This window comes from Fonsecaea monophora, assembly GCF_001642475.1.
Source record: "Fonsecaea monophora strain CBS 269.37 chromosome Unknown Scaff5, whole genome shotgun sequence".
Lineage (NCBI taxonomy): Eukaryota > Fungi > Ascomycota > Eurotiomycetes > Chaetothyriales > Herpotrichiellaceae > Fonsecaea > Fonsecaea monophora.
The window spans coordinates 180,896-199,877 of NW_019173936.1; the positions used below are offsets into that span (position 1 = coordinate 180,896).

The 18,982-nt window shown below is 51.3% G+C and overlaps 8 protein-coding genes across 8 annotated transcripts; 5 read left to right on the top strand and 3 right to left on the bottom strand.

The window, feature by feature from the left end:
• Positions 1–237: 237 nt before the first annotated feature.
• On the bottom strand, positions 238–2,021 carry AYO21_01301 (hypothetical protein; the record flags this gene model as incomplete). Its single annotated transcript, XM_022651284.1, has 2 exons — positions 238–532; positions 583–2,021. The coding sequence occupies 2 exons, from the start codon at positions 2,019–2,021 to the stop codon at positions 238–240; spliced, it is 1,734 nt and encodes a 577-aa protein (XP_022516257.1).
• Positions 2,022–2,534: 513 nt separating this feature from the next.
• AYO21_01302 (hypothetical protein) lies at positions 2,535–3,085 on the top strand (the record flags this gene model as incomplete). Its single annotated transcript, XM_022651285.1, has 2 exons — positions 2,535–2,835; positions 2,928–3,085. The coding sequence occupies 2 exons, from the start codon at positions 2,535–2,537 to the stop codon at positions 3,083–3,085; spliced, it is 459 nt and encodes a 152-aa protein (XP_022516258.1).
• A 369-nt stretch (positions 3,086–3,454) lies between these two features.
• AYO21_01303 (chitin synthase 2) lies at positions 3,455–6,320 on the bottom strand (the record flags this gene model as incomplete). The annotated part of the gene is made up of 3 exons (XM_022651286.1): positions 3,455–3,469; positions 3,518–6,249; positions 6,302–6,320. The coding sequence occupies 3 exons, from the start codon at positions 6,318–6,320 to the stop codon at positions 3,455–3,457; spliced, it is 2,766 nt and encodes a 921-aa protein (XP_022516259.1).
• A 1,482-nt stretch (positions 6,321–7,802) lies between these two features.
• On the top strand, positions 7,803–8,240 carry AYO21_01304 (hypothetical protein; the record flags this gene model as incomplete). The annotated part of the gene is made up of 1 exon (XM_022651287.1): positions 7,803–8,240. The coding sequence occupies one exon, from the start codon at positions 7,803–7,805 to the stop codon at positions 8,238–8,240; it is 438 nt and encodes a 145-aa protein (XP_022516260.1).
• A 1,388-nt stretch (positions 8,241–9,628) lies between these two features.
• On the top strand, positions 9,629–10,553 carry AYO21_01305 (hypothetical protein; the record flags this gene model as incomplete). The annotated part of the gene is made up of 3 exons (XM_022651288.1): positions 9,629–9,823; positions 9,904–10,184; positions 10,253–10,553. 3 exons carry the CDS (start codon positions 9,629–9,631, stop codon positions 10,551–10,553), a joined length of 777 nt encoding a protein of 258 aa, XP_022516261.1.
• An 888-nt stretch (positions 10,554–11,441) lies between these two features.
• AYO21_01306 (hypothetical protein) lies at positions 11,442–12,975 on the top strand (the record flags this gene model as incomplete). Its single annotated transcript, XM_022651289.1, has 5 exons — positions 11,442–11,484; positions 11,647–11,852; positions 12,129–12,441; positions 12,524–12,676; positions 12,761–12,975. 5 exons carry the CDS (start codon positions 11,442–11,444, stop codon positions 12,973–12,975), a joined length of 930 nt encoding a protein of 309 aa, XP_022516262.1.
• Positions 12,976–13,332: 357 nt separating this feature from the next.
• Positions 13,333–14,458, bottom strand: AYO21_01307 (hypothetical protein; the record flags this gene model as incomplete). The annotated part of the gene is made up of 2 exons (XM_022651290.1): positions 13,333–14,145; positions 14,225–14,458. The coding sequence occupies 2 exons, from the start codon at positions 14,456–14,458 to the stop codon at positions 13,333–13,335; spliced, it is 1,047 nt and encodes a 348-aa protein (XP_022516263.1).
• A 1,313-nt stretch (positions 14,459–15,771) lies between these two features.
• On the top strand, positions 15,772–17,260 carry AYO21_01308 (hypothetical protein; the record flags this gene model as incomplete). Its single annotated transcript, XM_022651291.1, has 2 exons — positions 15,772–16,533; positions 16,586–17,260. 2 exons carry the CDS (start codon positions 15,772–15,774, stop codon positions 17,258–17,260), a joined length of 1,437 nt encoding a protein of 478 aa, XP_022516264.1.
• Between the last annotated feature and the right edge of the window lie 1,722 nt (positions 17,261–18,982).

An 18,982-nucleotide genomic window follows, 5' to 3' on the forward strand; every position in this document is an offset into this window, starting at 1 on the left:
CCCTTCGCAAGGATTCACTGCTGACTTGATCTGATCTCGATGGTGTTGTTTGAGGATCAATCCAAACGCGCGCATCTCAATTGCGGTCTAGGATCAACACAAATACGCCGAGAGATCTTCAAGGTTCAGAGCTAGAAATTGTCCAGCAAAGCAGCTGGCGGGTAGCAGCTGGCGGGTGGCAGGCAATTATGTTCTGTAGGTGGTCGTTTCGGCATATCTCCAGCTATTCTCCATCGTTTACTGGTGGCCTCCCTGGATCCCTTTGACATTGCCACAAATATGGGATGCGGCAGATCTTTCGAGATACTCAGCCCATTTCGGACCGTCAATCTCTCGCCAAAGATTCGACTCGGCTTCGATGGTTTGAGGAAAGAGACCTGAGGCGTCACTGGGAGTGCAGTCTGCGAGCATAGCAATGCTATGTCCCGAGCGTCGGTCAATCCAGAAAATCCGAAACCCTTGGACTGCCGGCTCTAGTCCAGATCGAATAACCCTGATCTTGATTATATCAGGGGACGAGACCCCGTGAGCACTGCCATCGTTAGTGAGTTATTAAAGTTAGCAACGTGCATGTTGGCTCACATCTGGAAGGTCTTGCTTTTCTCTTCATAGGACAGAAAATTGGATGAGAGAAGCTGAAGCCGACTTTCTTCGGGGGTATCGTGACACCTGCGGGGATGGTTCATAGTACTCTCGGACTCTTCACGGGTCATGATAAATTCTGCCAGGTCTGCTGCCACGGCGCTTTGCCAGATGCCTTCAGTCCTAGAGTGAAGCCGCATCAAACGAATTGCGCCCCTGCGGATGACAGGGTCTCGGCAACGCAAAGCAATAAAGCCTGCCACCGCAAGGTATTCTACAGTGAAACCGAGACAAGTATCAGCACCAGCTGCCACTTCCATATCGAGCATATCCGCAAGTCGTGTGATCAGGTCGAGTAGAACTTGGAATTTGGGTAAATGGTTGTCAAACACCATTTCCGATCGAGATATCGTCGACTCCAGTCGTATTATGGTGGCCCAAAACTGCATCTGCAGATAGCAGGTTCCAATGTCAAAGTGGAAAGAAGATGAAGGAATGGTGCAATTACAGCTTCTATGTCTCCCGTCGCTAAGAAATTTTGTGAACGACTCGTGCCATGTCCATAGACGTGTTCTCCCTTGTTGAATTATGCCGGAATCACAATATGGCCACGCGTTCCGTTCGTGGACGTGTTGAAGGCTGCTGCATAGACCATGGACAAGCTTTTCGAAATAGAAGTGGCTTTCTTTTAAGGATTGAAAACACTCTGGCAGATCAGTCGGGGACATCTTAGGCTGATCTGGTCGCATCGGCATCAAAGTGGCAGCTGTGTTTTGGAGATGCTTTAGAATAGGTGCCAGATGCTCCTCAATAAGTCCGCCAGATGGCTTGAGTATAGTTTCAGATCCGTCCGAGGATTGCCATTCGGAAAGGACTCGCAAGCCTGCATTTAGATGAACCAGAGCATTTGATAACGCTCCTCGAATATTTTCAAAAAAGGTGAACAGGATTGACGCCAGCAGAATATCCTCCACATGGGTGTGACTTCCCGCATCGAAAAGGCTCTTGATTGCCTTGTTATACTGCAAAAGGGCGAAGCGGTGGCGATCCAACTGTCGAAACTTGTCAGGATGGTCGACACTCTCATGATAGGAGGCAATTGCAACCAGCGCATGTCTGACAACACCACGGAAATAGCCAGCTTGAAGGACGAGGCGATTCCAGAAATCGTGATTGGCGAAGCTGAGCAGCTGCTTCGAAGTCCTGTCCCGAAAATAGTAGAAACCCCAGCGTTCGTCTTTGTCTTGCGGGATTTCGAAGAGGAGAGGTCTCGGGGCGACATAGCCATCGCATCGACGTCCTGTCGAGGTACACCTCTTGCAGCTTGGCTTCGTTTCGTCACATCGAATCTTCCTCGCTTTACAGGTGACACACCCAGTGCGAACCTTAGGGGCGTGGCGCCTTGACCGCGTCCGGGCGCATACCAGCGAATTGACCATTGTTTGCGGACTTACTCACAAGACCGTCTCTAGCTTCCATTCTAAGTGCCTCCCTGTAGAATGAAGATGAGTTTGGCTATGGCTGGATGGGAGCTGACGACCTGGTATTTTAAGATTCGACCTTGACGCTTGTAAGGTACGCATCTGCCGATCGAGAGAGGCGTTAGCGAGCCACACGTGTGCGGCGTAGTAAGGCAGGACATGATAGGGCGTGCTGGGTCAATCATTTCAGCTCAGTGCAGGGTGCCTGATGATGATCATAAACTCAATGGTTGAGAGATGTCAAGTAAACGAGCATGGCTGGAGGTTGCGGCTGCGGTTACCGTTTTCAGAAAGTGATGTACTTCACCGTATACGATCTACGGCTGATCATTGACTGCGGCCTGCGATTGGAGCCTCGCACGTGCCTCGTTCAATTTCCCAAATATCTTGCGAAAGCTAGCTTCCCCTTTCGAATGTCTGTCCCTCTAATTATCATTGAGGGACATCCCAGACCCTCCAAGTGCTCAGCCAATGTCTTCGTCTACGACCGACCCGGGGTCTCCGACGCCTTCTCCCTTCAACTACATCCTCTCATTCCTCCTGGTCGGCATCTGCTGGGGCTTCACGACGCCGTTCATCCGCAAAGCCGCCGTCAACTACACCGCGCCGTCCCACCCTTCCATCACTGACCCGAACCGATCCTGGATCTCGCGGCAGGTGGCCAAAGCCTTCTTTACCGTCTTGGGCCTCTTGAGAACCCCGACCTATGCTGCTCCTTTGCTTCTGAATCTGACCGGAAGTGTCTGGTTCTTTCTGTTAGTTGGCCAAGCCGGTATGTACACGGTGTTTGGACCCTATTGCGAGCTATTATTGTCTTTGAGCGACAGACCATGTTGATCTTCAACGGCTGACCGGTACATACAGAATTGTCTCTAACAGTGCCCATCACCAATTCTCTGGCGTTCCTATTTACCGTGTTGGGAGAATGGTATGCAGAGGGCAAACTCATTTCGAGAGACACCTGGTTGGGGATGGTCTTGGTATGTGGCGGCATCGGACTCTGTGTCTGGTCAAAGACTTGATTTGGGCATGATGTAGGGTAAACCTTGGGGCCGAGACAGCCTTGATTGTACATGACTATAGACCAAAATGTGGACATAGATGAGGGTCAGGGAATGGACAAGCAATACACAACTAGGCTTGTCGTTGACTACGATTTACTGTCATCTATTCAAATTGTTCTCGTCCCGGTTAAAGTCCAAGTCGTGACGAACTCCCAGTGTCCAAACGCTCAGTCGATTTCCTTGGGGTATCTCGCCATGGTGAAGCCCTCTTGTTGCCCGTCCTATATATACAGAGTGTGCCTTTTAAAACGCCCGACAGTCGTACATATAATGCAAGTCATCATCCAAAACGTCGCCCGTGTCTCGGTATAAGGACTTTTCGTGAAATCATACACCGCGGAACTAGATAAGGTCAGCCAGAGGTCATGCTAAAGACGACGAACCACTTACCATTCGTACAATCAAGAACCAGCATGCGCCAGTGAACCTGAAGAGTGACAATCCCGCCACCGACCACAGAATGACCGCCAAATAAATGGTCGAGTTCTGCTGTGCCGTGTCGCCCGTATCGATTCTCTCGAACCCGGAAATGTTCAGGACGGCGGCCACCAGGATGAAGTTCGTGATCATCCAGGCAGTGACTACGTTGCTTCGGAAGGACTTGTAGTAATCTTCTTGCTTATCCGCCGGACTTTGCTTGCTGACCTCTTTCTCTGCCTTGGTCGCAAATCGTTTCAATTCCGCATCGTACTGGGCATTCAAATCACCGTCATCTTGAGGGATCGTCACATCTACCATCCCACCAGGCTTCACGTTCGCACTTGGAAGTTTTTCGGCCTTGTCGTCTCCTTTCGTACCCCACGTGATGTCGTGAGTGTTACAGAATGCGTAGATGTTGAGGACGTTGATGTAGGTCGGAGTGAGTACAATGTATTGGAGGAAGCAGGTGAACATGTGCCAAGGGTCAAAGAACAAAAAGCTCGCGACGAACCAGAGGACGTATGTGCTCGCAAGAGAGACGATCAAGCCGAAGAATGTGCTATTGTTGAAGATGGTCGAAAAGCTGAAGTCTTTCTGGTTAACTTCGGTCTGGATCGACTTCACTGTCAAGAAGATTGAAGCAAAGGTCAACCAAATCATGAGAATGGACCAAAATATAACCATAGCCAGATACGACTTCTTGGAACCCTGGGGTCTGTTACCCATGGATAAGATGAAGCAGTAAAGCAACGTGCCCAGGTATATGAACTCGAAGATGACGCCCAGAACTGTGCCAGTGCTGCCCAAGGGGCCAGGTGAGCCAAGGGAAGACGTCAAAAGTCGGAAAACCAGGAAGAAGTTGCCAATAGCGAACCAGGCGAAAAGCATGTTGATGGTCTGGTACGTGAATTCGACCAGGAACATGAATTTCCGGATGGCGCTGTGATTGCTGCGCCAGAGCTGGTAGACGTGTGCCACAGCGTAAACTGCAGCGAAGAAGGATCCGTTCAGCCAACGTCTCCGCTGAAGAATAAACTCGGCGATGCCATCAGGAACATCAGTTTCACCTGTGGCGGACTTGACATATTGGAGGATCCACTGACAGTTGCGCTTGCTGACGAGCTCGAAACACAGGATTCGGTCTTCGGCGAGGTACATGTTTGCGGTGAACACTCCAGCGTCTGCGTGCATAGTCTCGCCTTTGAAGTACTTCTCGAGCGGTCCCTCGCCATTCTTGTCGTTCTGCAAGGCAATATAACGGTAAGCCGAAAAGGCACCAGGGAGCACCGAAATGAAGCCAAATGCGGATTCCAGCGGCTTGTCCAAGATATTCGACATCTTGTACTCGAAGTTCTGCGTCGCGACCAGAGGATTGTAGAGCTTTTTGCCGTGGTCCAGCATAACCTTGATCTCGCCACAAGCACCACCGCAAGAGGGTTCTAGATCAAAGGCCTTCCATAGATGATAGATGGAGTCCTTGCCGGGTTTGGTCCCTGCATCAATGAGGACACAGATATTTGGCTCCAACACCTGACCGAAGGCTTGAAAGAACCACCGATGTGAGTTGATCTTTTTCTGGTTCTTCTCCTTGAGGCAAAACAGCAGCTGAACCGGGGTAGCCGACCTCGGCTTCAATGACACTTGCGTGCCCTTCAGTTCCAGACCGACCTGAGTGGTGTATTCATAGATATGAGCAGTGACATCTTTGCCATTGACTTGTTGTTTGGCAATCCCATCCTGATAAACACCTAGACCAGCGAGAACAGCCCTTGTCCTGGGGTTGATTTTGGCACGACCATCGCTAACAATGCAAACGACGATCTTTTTCCACGCTTCTTTACCCCATGTTTTGCTGCTGTTGCGATTGCACATGAACTCAATGTTCTTGAAGACACCAATCATGGTTCGAGCAAACAGAAATTCATCCTCGTTGTACATGGTGACGACGATAAACAGTTCCGTCTCTCGTGGTTTTGCGAAGAGTCGCTGTCTCAAAGTGAACCGCTCACTGTAGAAATCCGAGGGGTCACATGTGGCGGCTGAGTATCTCATATGCGTGAACTCGTCTCTCTCCGGCGGTTGCGCATGAGGAACATTGGCGAGGAGTTTGGGAGGAACGGGGCAATCAAGCACCAAGTTGCCGTTGAACAGCTGCACCTCCTTAACGGTCTTCCACCTCCGTATGGGTGCCGGGGAAGGCGTAGGACGCTGCTCGTCTTGGTAGCCGTCATAATTCATTTCATCCTGACCGTGCGGATCTGGGCCGTACGAGTTGTCGGACTGTAGTATGGGATCATGGTCGCTATCCAAGCGGTATGGCTGGTCCGGTGTAGGGTAGGGATCCAGCGCATAATCACCCTGCGGATGAGGCGAATATGATTGTGTATAATAGGCGTCGTGATGTTCCTCCGGAGACACAATATAGTCATTTCTTCCATAGCCCATGTCTCCCCCTGGTCCGACTGGTAACTGTTGTTCATATTGTTGATTGTGCCCGTAAGAATGTGGGATGTTTTCTACCGAGTATGTCGGCTGCATGGCTAGGCGGTCATTGGAGGCCGTGGGCATCTGAAGGGGAATTTGTTGTCGCGAATGGGCTTCGTCTGGATGAGTGTAGGGTTGTAATGGCCGACCTGGCGAAGGCGACCGAGAGTCGTACTGAGGATTCATACCGGGAGAGTAAGGGTCGCGTTGAGGGTCTCCTGGAGGCCGAAGTCAGTATGCTCTTGGGTACCAAGCAGAGAGGGGTCTCACGGATGGGGTTGTAGGCCATGATGGGCCAGGAAGGGAGGAGGGGAGCGCAGAGAGAAAGTGGTCTGTGTTCGGGGACTGGAATGTGAGAACGAGACGAAGACGATCTCTTGTGTCAGAATTTAGAATCTTGAATGGTTGGACAGTGCTCGTAAGAAGAACCCAGGCATTCGATCTACTCGAAGTGGAGTATTTGGTATATACCGAGTATTGTTTACTCTTCTATTACTGGATCTGACTCTGGGGCGGAGCGACTATGTAGTCATAGGAGATGGAGGAAGTCGATGCCAGGGGGTTCCCAGGTGGGTGCCAGGACACTCTGTAGGAGTCGCACTGGTGACACTTGGATAATGGAATGGAGTATTTTTGACAACGTGTCGAGAGAAAGGCTGTCAGCGCGATAATGTCCAGGTACAGTACATGTGAGACGAAAAGAGTGTCCTGTTGGTTCTCAGCTGGGCGCAACAGAGTCCAGGCTTCAAAAGTCATACAGCCTCAGCAAGCCTCAGCTCTCTCTGACCTGCATTTCTGTTTCTGGGCGCCATGGGCCTCGGACCCGCTGATGGGCTGGTTGGCATTGGCTCCCTGTAGTTCCCTGGCACTTAACGCCTAGGCGCCACGGGCCCCGGACGGCGTTCAGCCAGTAATATCTGGGCCCAGAGGTCATCGCCGCAGAAACGAGCCGCCGCCCTGCAGAAAGATGGAGGCGCCCACGTTTCTTGGTTACTGCAGTTTCCGCCTCTCATCATCACCAAACACCCCGTGTTGCTATTTATTCATACCAAGATTTGGGATTTTGCCCTTCTATTTGCAGCCTATTGCCTTTAATTGACCAGTGCAACTTGGAGTTCCGTATCGCATGATTATCAACGGACTCCCTCTTTCATAGGTGCATTCAGTACCTCGTACCCGTGGCCAAATTCGTACTTGGTGTACTCAGTACTCGTATTGCTACCCCTTGCCCCTAACGGTCGCGGCGCAATCTCCCTCAAGGCAACCTGCAGATTTTGGTGTCTTTGTGGCTGTGCACGAAAATGTTCCATGGTTCCCCGGACTAGCCCTGCCAAGTCCACGAGGCTTGCGAGGCTGCACATCCTGCTGAGGCTCCTCGTCACCTCGTACATCCGTACCTCGTAGATTCGGAACGCAGCCTTGCACCATAACGGCCTCTCCAGCCCCTCTCAAAAGCACACATTGCTCCTTACTTCATCATAGTACTCCGTATACATTTGTCCTTCACCAAGAACTGTTCTGGAACCGTTTCGCGAGCACCATTCTAACCGAGTCATTGCGTCACTCTCTTTGGCGCAGTTAGCTGTCGGTGGGCAGCATCCACGCAATCTTCCACGCAAGTCTCGACTGCGCCCATTCAGATACCCCACAATGACGGATTCTACGAACAAAATCTCGGTCCTCTTTGTCTGCCTCGGGAATATCTGTACAGCTCTGCCTTGCTATGGTTCTGTGTATCTCGGCTGATTAGGAATCTACAGGTCGATCGCCAATGGCTGAAGGCGTCTTCCGGTCGCTCGCGAAATCCCACCCTCGTATCGGCGACATCGACTCCGCTGGCACAGGCGCCTATCACACTCTCGATCCGCCCGATGACAGAACACTTGATACCCTTCGGAGACATGGCATTACAGACTACGAGCATGGCGCCCGTCAAGTACGCTCGAGAGACTTCCACGAGTTTGACTACATTTTTGCCATGGACCACTACAATTTTAACGACCTACAGCGACTGCAGCGAAGAGTCGAAAGCAAGGGACAAAAAACAAAAGCTAAAGTCATGATGTTTGGCGATTTCGGGGGGAGAACGAAGGGTGAGGAAGTCGTCGATCCTTACTACGGGGCCGACAAAGGATTCGAAGAAGTCTACGAGCAGGTCACTCGGTTCTCAAAGAACTTCCTGGAACAAATTGCCTCCACTGGTACCTGAACATGATCACGCGCCCTAGTTGGGTGTGGATTGCCCAGGATGGTTCGTCTCCCGCCAATAGACTGGCTTGCGATCTATGCGCGAAAATGAGGGACGCGTCCACTTCTAAAGAATCAATCGTCTCCGACCGGTGGATCTTCTAGATTGCGGACTTCGAACGGTTTGCCATGGACCACCTCTTAACTCTGGTCGACACGAATACTGCAATTGTCGCCCACCCGGTGGATATGTCAAAGACGAATACGCCACGTATGCCACCAATGCAGACCCTACCCATGTCCTCCAAAGATAAGACCTCTGGATCACTTTGTTGAATGAAAGCGCAGATGGAATGCTCGCACTGCACCTCCTTTCCCATCCCCTGATCTCACAGACGTTGTTAGATCGCCTCAACCTTGTGAAATGTAGGTGGAGGGAAACGGTTGGTATCGTGTCATCGCTTAACTTGTAGGATCCTAGCGGGCCGGAAATGCACGGCTATATCTTCGATTGTCATCAGTTTGCTTGACACCACTCTTCGCGAAGCCTGGACACAAAACAAGGAATATCACACTCGGGGCTCTGAAAGATCATATGGCATGATCTTTCTCTCAAGACGCCTTGGGTCCAGTCCTGTTCGGCCCGTAGTTTTCCTTCGTCTCCTCGACCTCAAAGCGAATCTCCATGCACTATTCAGATTTGCAAAGGATGGTGGCTTTTGGGCCACATGATATTTGAGCTCAGAAGATAGCACATGGCAAGATACTTGTGGAGGTAGCTAACTCGAGTGAATCCCTATATTGCCTTCGACAGTCGGCAGAGCTGTGCATCATTACGTTGGTCGGCTCCGATACTTTGGGGGAGGTCACTGCATTCCGGCTCTCGGTGGAAGTTTCTCACCAGGGACCATCATCTTTTTAGGCATTCTATATTCAACGAGACCGAGATCTTCAAGAGCGACTGGCACTGTTGCTTGAGTCATCAAAGCCTTGTTCTTTAGACAGATATACTTTTCTACATTTATTGCATACGAGTCTCACGCATGACTCTGCTCACCCTCTGGTCTCGTGTCAGCAGCCGAAGTATGATATCCGAGGAACGAAGAGGATCAACTAATAGAATCTGTGATAGATGCCCAAGCTCGTTCCCACTCTGCTAACTCCAGCTAATCAGCAGAACCAGAGGCCGATATATACGCGAGGATCGGCTCTTTATACCAATGAAGCTGACTAAGCGACAGAGACGGCCTGGAAAGATGAGGTCGAAAATCCTGTTAGGCCTTATGCTAGACTTTTGAGGTTAATACTTTCTATCTCTCGTTAATCAGCCGTCGATAAAAAGTTGTGTGATATGCCATTAATTAGTCCACAACACCACGCAGCGTAGACAGCAAGGCCCATCAGAGCACCATGGAGACTCAGCCATGCATTCTTTACTACGACCGGCGTTCGATATGTAGCTCGATGGTACGGTATACGCTTGCCTGTGCAGGGTCGCCAGGCAAGAACTGCTTGTCCCTCTCACTGGAGCTTCGAGAGATCGACATTTACAAGGGCGAACAGCTCTCTGAATCATATCTATGCGAAGTGAATCCCAAAGGCCAGGTAAGAAAGACATGCTTTCGGCGATGCCCGTCGGCTGTTGCCTGGAAATTCGAGGATGGAGATTGACAAATGCGAAACAGGTTCCGTCCCTGTCGAGTCCGGGATTCTTCGAAAAGCCAATGACCGACAGTCTCGACATCACCCTCTGGCTATGCGAGAGACACCCTGACCTGAGACCTGCGGAGTATGCAGACGACATTAACAGGTTACTTCGAGATCTGCACGCCATCAATTTTTTCACGCTGTCAATGAGAAATCGTCCACAGAGAGCAGAGATGCTGGAAGGCACGATCCTCGCGAGGCTGGACGCACCAGACCTCTCGGACAGGCACAAGAAAGCCTTGGAGTACAAGTTGACCGTGTAATTGGGCCCTCGTCCTTTCTAAGGATTTTTTGAGGGCGGTGACTAACAATACTTCTTGCCGTCAGAACCCGATCGGAAAAGGTCGGCGGCATACGCCCGGAAGTCGTCAAAGAGGAAACCGAGCGGGCGCGTGCTTTTCTCAGTGAAATCGACCACGTCAGACGTTCCCACAACGACAAGGATTTGACGCGGGAGGCATGGGTCTTTGGCACCGCGGTGCCGACTGCGCTGGACACTACCTTGATCTGTCTCCTGGTCAGGCTGATGGATGTTCAGTTGGAAGAGATCGTCCCGCCGGCGTTGTTGGAGATGGCACGAGCGGTGAGGGAGACGGCCGCGTTCAAGGCCATCTGGTCGTCGGTGTAGCGTAGAAAGATGACAAGCCTGCTCATATCGCAGTGGACATGACGGAAATGAGTCCGTCCCGCGCAAAAAGAGTCGTATATGCCTATCCGTTTGCTGAAGTTTTTGATCCTGAAGCGTCAAGGTGCACGGCGTTATTGGGGGCACTCGATCCGATCTCCCATCAACGCAGCAAACTCGGACCGAGATATGCCGACCCCACGGTGTCTGCTCCGAGCCCCTTGTCCACTCAGCCTTGCGCAGCCTCGTCCCGTTCCCCCTTCCTATGCCTTCCATCCAGCGTAAAAATCAGTGACTATTTTCATGATAATGTCGTCCAGCAACGCCGCTCCCGCCGTTTGTGCTCTCTGACTACAAACATCGCAATATGGACCCCTGGTGCAGCGTCTCGTAGCCATTGGCCTTACGGGCGTGATTGGGCGGTACATCCGTCGGCAGGTCGGCGGTTCTCTGTTTCTGTGCCATTACATTTATTGGACGCCCCCATGGCTGAACAAATCTCACACGAGGTGAAGTCAGGTTACGGCACATCTTCCGCTCTCCGCCCTCACCATTTGTGCCAAATTTGTCAGCACCCACGCGTTCACGACACTGCGGTTGAGAGGCACTGGGCGCGTCAATGGGGATGCGATTCGTGATGACGACGACGACTGTTGTGGTCATAGAAGAGTAACATGTACATTCTCTCGTCAACCATCTCCTGTGAAAACTCAGAATCGACTACCTGAACTGTTTTTCCCTTTGTGCGGAATAACTCGAGTCGGCGACGAGAGAGAAAGAACTAATTTGGACAAAGAGATTGAGGGGCAGATTGTGAGGGGCGAGAGTGACAGGAAAGTTGATGAACGAGGACACGCGACAGACATACAAAGAAACAGACCAACAAACGCCATGTCGAAGCGCATCCTAGTGACTGGCGCGACCGGGAATCAAGGTATAATCTGTCTATATCTGTTACATTTCATATTTCTACACTCAGATCTGATATCTTCCACGCATGCACGTACACTGCACCCCCATCACTGCATACTTAAAACCTCAGAACCATTTACCATTGGGCTAACCCCTGTGCCATGTCATGCCTCTCATTCCATAGGTGGCTCCGTAGCAAAGTTCCTGCTACAACACCCAGACGAGTACAGAGTCCGTGTCCTTACGCGAAACCCCGACTCGGATGCCGCGAAGCAGCTCGCCCAGCAGGGCGCCGAGGTGGTCAAGGGGGACCTGACGGATGCGTCGACGCTGGACGCGGCGTTTCGGGACTGTTGGGGCGCGTTTGTCGTGACGAATTTCTACGATGCGGTGAGTGCTTGTCTTGTCCTGCTGTGCGTTTCTTCCGCTGCGACCGTCGGTCCTATTTGAGGGGGCACGGCGGCATCTGGAGGACCTGCTTCTCTGTGTGTGGATGAATTTGTGTCTGTGTATGTGTTTATGCGAGGGCACACACATGCATGTATATATACACATTAGCGGGTCTCCTTCATCTTCTCCCCCTCTTCCGCTCCAAGAACCATACTCGATCCATTTCGACCCTCTTTGCTGAGACGTCGCCCCCGTCGATGCGAACAGACAATCAAGAACGACCCGGCCAGCGAAGAACAGCAAGGCCGCAACGCCGCGCTGGCGGCCCAACGGGCCGGGGTATCGTGCTTCGTGTGGTCGACGCTGCCGTCGTCGGTCGAAATCTCCCGGGGCGAGGTGTGCTGCGAGATCTACGAGGGCAAATGCCGCGTCGACGGCTTCATCCGCGACGAGCTCCGCTTCGACGCCGCCGTCTTTGTCTACACGGGCAACTTTTACGAGAACATGGTCTTGAGGGGCCACGTGGTCAAGACTAATGACGGCAAAAGCATCGAGTTCCGCCAGCCCATCATCAAAGAGGACACGAAGCGTGAGTGCCCTTCTCTCTCTTGAGATCTGATGTTGGATCAACTGCTGATGATATCTCTCCCCTGGCTCTCCTCTACTTATAGTCCACATGGTCTGGGTCGAAAAGGACCTGGCTGGGGTAACAAAAGCGATATTCGACAACTGGAATCAGCGCAAGGACGAGCTGAGATATCGCCATCTCTACGCCATGGATGCCATCCACACGCCGCGCGAGATCTGCGACGTCATCAATCGTGGTAAGAAAGTTCAGCTTATCCATTTTACTTGCCCGCACTCTTAAGGCCCTTAAAAAGACAAGAAAGAAAAAAACTGACAAAAAGGGGGCAAAACAGTTACCGGTCTGCCAACGAAATACGTCGTGCTGCCTACATCCGGCAACGAACAGCGAGATATCATGTTTACCCTGTACAACAAGACGGGCACGTATCCGGGCGTGGTGCTGCCTGACCAGCAAGTGCTGGATCTCGGCGTGGAATTGCACGGACTGGAGCAGTTTGTGAAAGAGAGGCTCGTGCCACACCTGGGACTGGGATGAAACGGCCATCTGAGTAGCATCTCTGCCGTCCCTGACTGTGACTTGAACAAAGAAAAGTCTACAGTGTGGATAACGGGGCTAGCATGAGAAGAATGAAACAGGATACAATGCTCGATTTGTGATCTGTCATTGAACAGAGCGGGTGAACTTGAGTGGGCATATACTCATCCCAGTGCGAGCACCCCGTCTTCACTACCTAGATCTTCAAGTTCTTTTCTTTTTCCCTTTCCGTACTGGAAGCCCGGTGACAATGTGACAACTCCTTCGTGACATCCTGGGAACAGCCACTGTTATCCAAGTATGATTAACCACCACCACCACCACCACCACCATCATCATGGCACGCTGCTCGGTTCGCTAAGAGAAGGGATCAGGGGCAGGCGGCCGTTCTGGCCAAGCAGCGGCTTCGCTCGGTGTCTCCCCGAATACTCTCATGCATGTTCTTGCGTAGTATTTGCTGACTGCATAACTGGCATAGTTGTCCGCATTGTAGATAGGCAACCACTCGAGCCAATCTTGATCTCGTGGATGGTACCTCTTGATTTCGGCGGAATTGTAAGTGCCATATCCATCTTCTGGCCCGTCTCCATAGAAGTCTGAGATGAAGTGGGGGGTATCGTCATCGTATGCAGTCGCAATCTTCCTATAGTAGTCTGGTACGTCTGAGAACAAACCAGGGAAATGCAGCAGTTCATGTAACATGACAGATCCAGTGCTGTGCATCCAATCACTGTCGACATATCCGAGGTTCTCACATCCATATCCATCATGGTATTGAGGGCCATTCGACTGGTCCTTTGCCGGGTCGATTGCCCAGTTTGCTGCCCTCTCTACATCTGCAAGCATGGGCTTGAGCTGATACGTTAGCGCACAGACAGACATCAATGCCGAATCGCCGGCATATGTAGGAACCACAAATGCCAACCAAGTGGCACCGTCCTCGCAACTGTGGCCAGGCGCAGGGAGGCCCGGTTGTTCTAAACCCGGATGATCCCCGAGAAAATGAATTGACAAACGTGTGAACTTTTCGTTGTATGTCAGGGGTTCCTCCGCCAGCTGCCTGACAGTCTCTGGGTTGGAGAGGTCCAGGTCGAAATCAATGTTTGCTATTGCACGAAAGATATTGTTTACGAATTCGGCGTCTTCGGGATCGAAATAGCGAGTGAAAACCTATGACTTACTCAGAGACTGGTTTCGATCAAGGCTGGATACAACACCTGATTTCAGACACGGTGACGCAGCAACTCACCTCGTCGTTCGCCGCATCGCATGGCCAGTAGAGAGCGGTATGCCTAGCCAGGTAGATGGCGTCTTGGAATGTGCGATAGAAAATAGCCACTTGTGCATCCGTTAATCCTTCAGGGCCCCCAATGACTGGTGTGTTTGGAGGTCGGATAATGTCTTGTCGAGCTCGGACGAGAAGGTTGACCAGCAAAATGACGAGGAAGACGAAAGGAGAACGGATGAAGATGGAGGTAGCCATTTCTTAACGAAAGCAGACTTGACTGAGACAAAGAGGAGTGCTGATGATAGAGTACTTCAACCTTACCCATGTTTTAGAAGGTATAAACAGACATTCGCGTCTTCAGAACCCTTAAACCGCGTTCTGAACTTTACAATTCTAAATCGTGAATTTGAGGAGGCATTCTGATTTTCGTCACTGCTCAAGTGGTGACAACAACTCGTTCAGGTGACAGAGGTGTAAACACGATACCGTGAAGCCCTTCACTCTTCACGGACCGTTAGCGTTGTGATAGCACCAACAGAAATCTCTTTAATCACAATCAACCACGCAAGTTCGATGTTGGCTAATAGCCGGGTATGTCCCAAGTCGCGACATGGGAAGTGTGTTCATGTTGGGAGCGCATTGATGATGATGGTCTAAGCATTTTTGGGTCGTTGCGGCCTCCGTGGGGATGGCCGAGAGCACAGTTCCAGCCAGTTCCAGCTGATGGTGTGAATGGAATTGAGTTGGCATCAACAAGAAGAGGTGAGAGCAAAGGATGAGGACGAGGAGGGAGAAGCGCAGGTTGTGGCTGTCGCTTCAACTGCGGCGACTGCGGTCTGCGGACAAACCTTCAATGACAATGACATAATAATCCCTAACGAATCTCCCAATCTCGCAAAACGACCATCAATCATCCAACGCACCATTCACCATCCCTGCTCGCTCGATCCCGAATCCACTAATTCTCCCACTCTTCGTGCTACCAACCCTCGTGCCCGTCTCCTGCGCCACGGGAAACAATGACACCAGGAACCCGGTGAGGCGGATGATGGCAATTGCTGAAGTCAGTCGTCGTTTTGTGCTGAGTTTATCCTCAATTCACGGCTTCTTCGGCTCAACAAAAACATTCAGACAGGCGGCAATCTCGCATCTTTGATAATCAAGTGTGATCCGGCCTCTTTTTCTTCATTCTGTCATAGATGCGACACTGCTGTTGTCAGCATCTGCTGCCATTGAGTCGATCAGCTTTCTTCCCCTCCGCAACTCGGAGAGGGGCGCGTTCATTCTCTCCAAAATTCAATCCGTTTTTTCGCCCGCAAACAAGGCCTCACTTCTTTCCCACTCGCCCCTTTATTGCTCCAAGTCCTGTCCGACGACTTGTCGCGCCTGTGGAATCTTCGGTCTCCTCGTACATTTTATTGTTCGGCGTTGCCTGTGGTGTCGCAATTCTTTTCGAATACTTAGGGCGCCATCAGCCCCCCGAGGCACACGACAAGGGCGACCGCACCGCGAATTTCCAAGGCCCCAACCCTACACCCTTAGATCTCAACGATCCTTTCCGTATCGATATGCCTGCTCCTCCCGGGCACCTGGGTAATTTGACGCCCGAGCAAGAAGCCAAACTGCGCGAATTCTGGGCTGCTACTTTGAGGATCTTTGGTGTAGAGGACTCCCAACAGGCCAGTGGAACAGAAACACCACGAACAGAGGATGCCGCATCGGAAGTTGATGTCAAGGACAAAGAGAAGAGCAAAAAGCGACTGGGTATATTCAAGAGACACAAGGATAAGGAGTCAAGTAACGGATCGGCCACGCCGACGAAAGACCCAAGCCATCATGCGGATTCCGATGACAAGTATGGCCAAGTAAAAGAATTCCAGCAAATATTAGCCACACAATCACCTGAAAGCTTGCGCAGCACCTTTTGGAGCATGGTCAAGGCCGACCATCCAGATGCACTACTGTTGCGCTTCCTAAGAGCACGAAAATGGGATATCGACAAGGCGCTGGTCATGTTGATCTCTACGATGCGATGGCGAAGTCAGGAACAACATGTCGACGACGATGTTGTGTTGCGTGGCGAAGGGGGTGCTCTAGAGGACTCGAAATCCAGTGACCCGGTCATCAAGAGAGAGGGAGAAGATTTCCTGGCGCAACTAAGGTTAGGGAAGAGTTTCCTACACGGCACCGATAAAGAAGGCAGACCGCTGTGTTTTGTACGGGTGCGCCTTCATCGGGGCGGCGACCAGACCGAACGTGCTCTTGAAAGGTACACGGTTTATGTGATTGAGACGGCCAGACTCGCCTTGAGGCCGCCAATAGAAACCGCTGTGAGTTTTGCCCGATATCCAAACGAAGCACAGCTGACATTTTGCTTTTCAGTGTATAGTTTTCGACATGACGAATTTCACCATGGCCAACATGGATTATACCCCCGTGAAGTTCATGATCAAGATCTTTGAAGCCAATTACCCCGAGTCCCTTGGCGCCGTCCTCGTCCACAAGGCGCCATGGATTTTCCAAGGCATATGGAAGATCATCCGTGGCTGGCTCGACCCTGTTGTGGCAGGCAAAGTGCACTTTACGTCTGGAGTGGAGGACCTCGAGAAGTTTATCCCTAGATCACAGATCATCAAGGAGTTGGATGGAGAAGAGGATTGGGAATATAAGTATGTGGAGCCCGTACCTGGTGAGAACGACGCCATGAAGGAAGAAGGCCCGCGGGATGCTCTCCAAGCCGAGCGGGACACCAAAGTTCGCGCATATCAGAATAAGACATTTGAATGGATATCGAAAGGCACAGGGCCGGATGTGGACCAGATCAAAGAACAGAGGCACACCCTAGCGAAGGAGCTGAACGAAAACTATTGGAAACTGGACAAATATGTGCGGGCCAGAACGTATTACGACCGCACTGGCATGATCGGACCAGACGGCAAGATCAACTTTTACCCCCCACCTCCGGGAAAGGGAGAGAACGCGGATCTCAAACCGACGTCGCCAGAGACCTTAGCGGATGCGCCCAAGGTCGAGACCACTGCCGATGATGTCGACTAGAGTTTGGTGGCAGGACAAGCCAACCTGAGAAACGCCCTTACCCATATCTGATATTTCGATCCTTGGACCACCATCAAGGGGACCCAAGCGGCAGCAGGATATACGATACGGCCAGAGTCTAGATGGACATTGGTCAGCTCCGAGCATGTGCAAGGATACATAGCACTGGTATGAGAAGACATATACTATTAATGATTTAATCTCTGGTAGGTGTACTGATGGGTTGTTACACAGCTCGACTGTGATTGTTTGTCATTGTGCTTGATCTTGTCGACTGTGCATTGGACGAGAAGTTTGGGATGGATAGTGTCTCCGGCCTGCAGGAAGCATGCAGAGCTACACATCGGCCAAGATTGAAGACGGTGAGGACGGCCAAAACGAGTCACTGGAATCGAGGAACAGTTACAATTGAGTCTGTGGAAGAAAAAGAATCGAAACCAAGCAGATTTCGACGACACAATCCTTCAGAAGCGGAAGGCCACAAACAACACCAAGACGCACTTATACCAAATGAGAGGACCATCCACCAAATATCCACACATCCACACATCCACTCCGGATTGACGGATGGCGGTTGACCAGATCACACGTTCCTGGGGCCAGAACAGCACCCTTTTTTTCTCCTTTGACAGTGATTTGAACAGACTGACTACTGATACGTCAAGACTAGCATCCGAGCTTCCTTCCGGGTCAAGTCGATCACCTCGTTGATTATTGGACGGGACTTCACAGCAGGTCTGCGCCGTCGTGCAAAAAGCGAAGCGCGGACCATCTTTCTGCATTTGGTGTCACGGGTCTCGTCTACTCCTGTTCCTACTTATTGACCTCTCGTCTCTGTTCCCGTATTATCAAAGGCCACCCGCACTTTGGATTGGTCTCTTGTGCTGTCACCGCCACTGCTTTGCTTCTGGACTTATGCAGATGGACACCAATCTGAGATAAGGCCCGGCTCTCTGAATACGAAGGCACCCACCATGCCTCAAGTCCGCCGTCTTCTCGACGGAAAGAAGTTGGCGTGTTGCGTCATGGACCCATATCATAGCAGGTATTGCTCCATGGACGGAATACCTCGTACAAATGGGTCAATGTCGTGTTCAGGGTTTTTTTACGGAACACAGAACAGGTCTTGTATATTTTCCAAGCCCTGGTCGGACCAGACACGGCGCGGGCGGAGGTAAGTCGATTTCTTACGGATACACTGGATTATTTCCCCCCCTAGGCCACCTGTCGATCCCAGTGGTTGGACTGATATGCCGCAGATTGTGGATGGAAGGGGCATGTCGTGATCTTGACCATCAGAAACGGGCGGCCGAAAGTGGTCAGTCGTAACGAGTTGAAGTACTTCCATTGAACAAGGAAGCTGGCAAGGCTCGCCGGCTCGAAATGATTCGACGATGGAACGATCTGCACGAGCTTGCACAGACCGAAGCACCCGTGGCAGAACGGCGTCCGTTTGCCAAATACTGTACGAGTACCGAGTATGTCCGACTCACGCACTATACCCCTGTCTGTCCTCTATGCGACAGGTTGATGAATCCACGACAAGCACACGTCGAGCATTGCGAAACCCCTTAGATTTGTTCCGGGGTTGTCTATACGTCTCTTCCATCTCAACGAGAAGTCAGTCTGTGTATTGAGGACGCGTATCTATCTCCCAAAACAGGGCTTCGACTTTCTTTTGGGCAGCACTTGTTTTACGACTTATGACATGATTGCATCTTC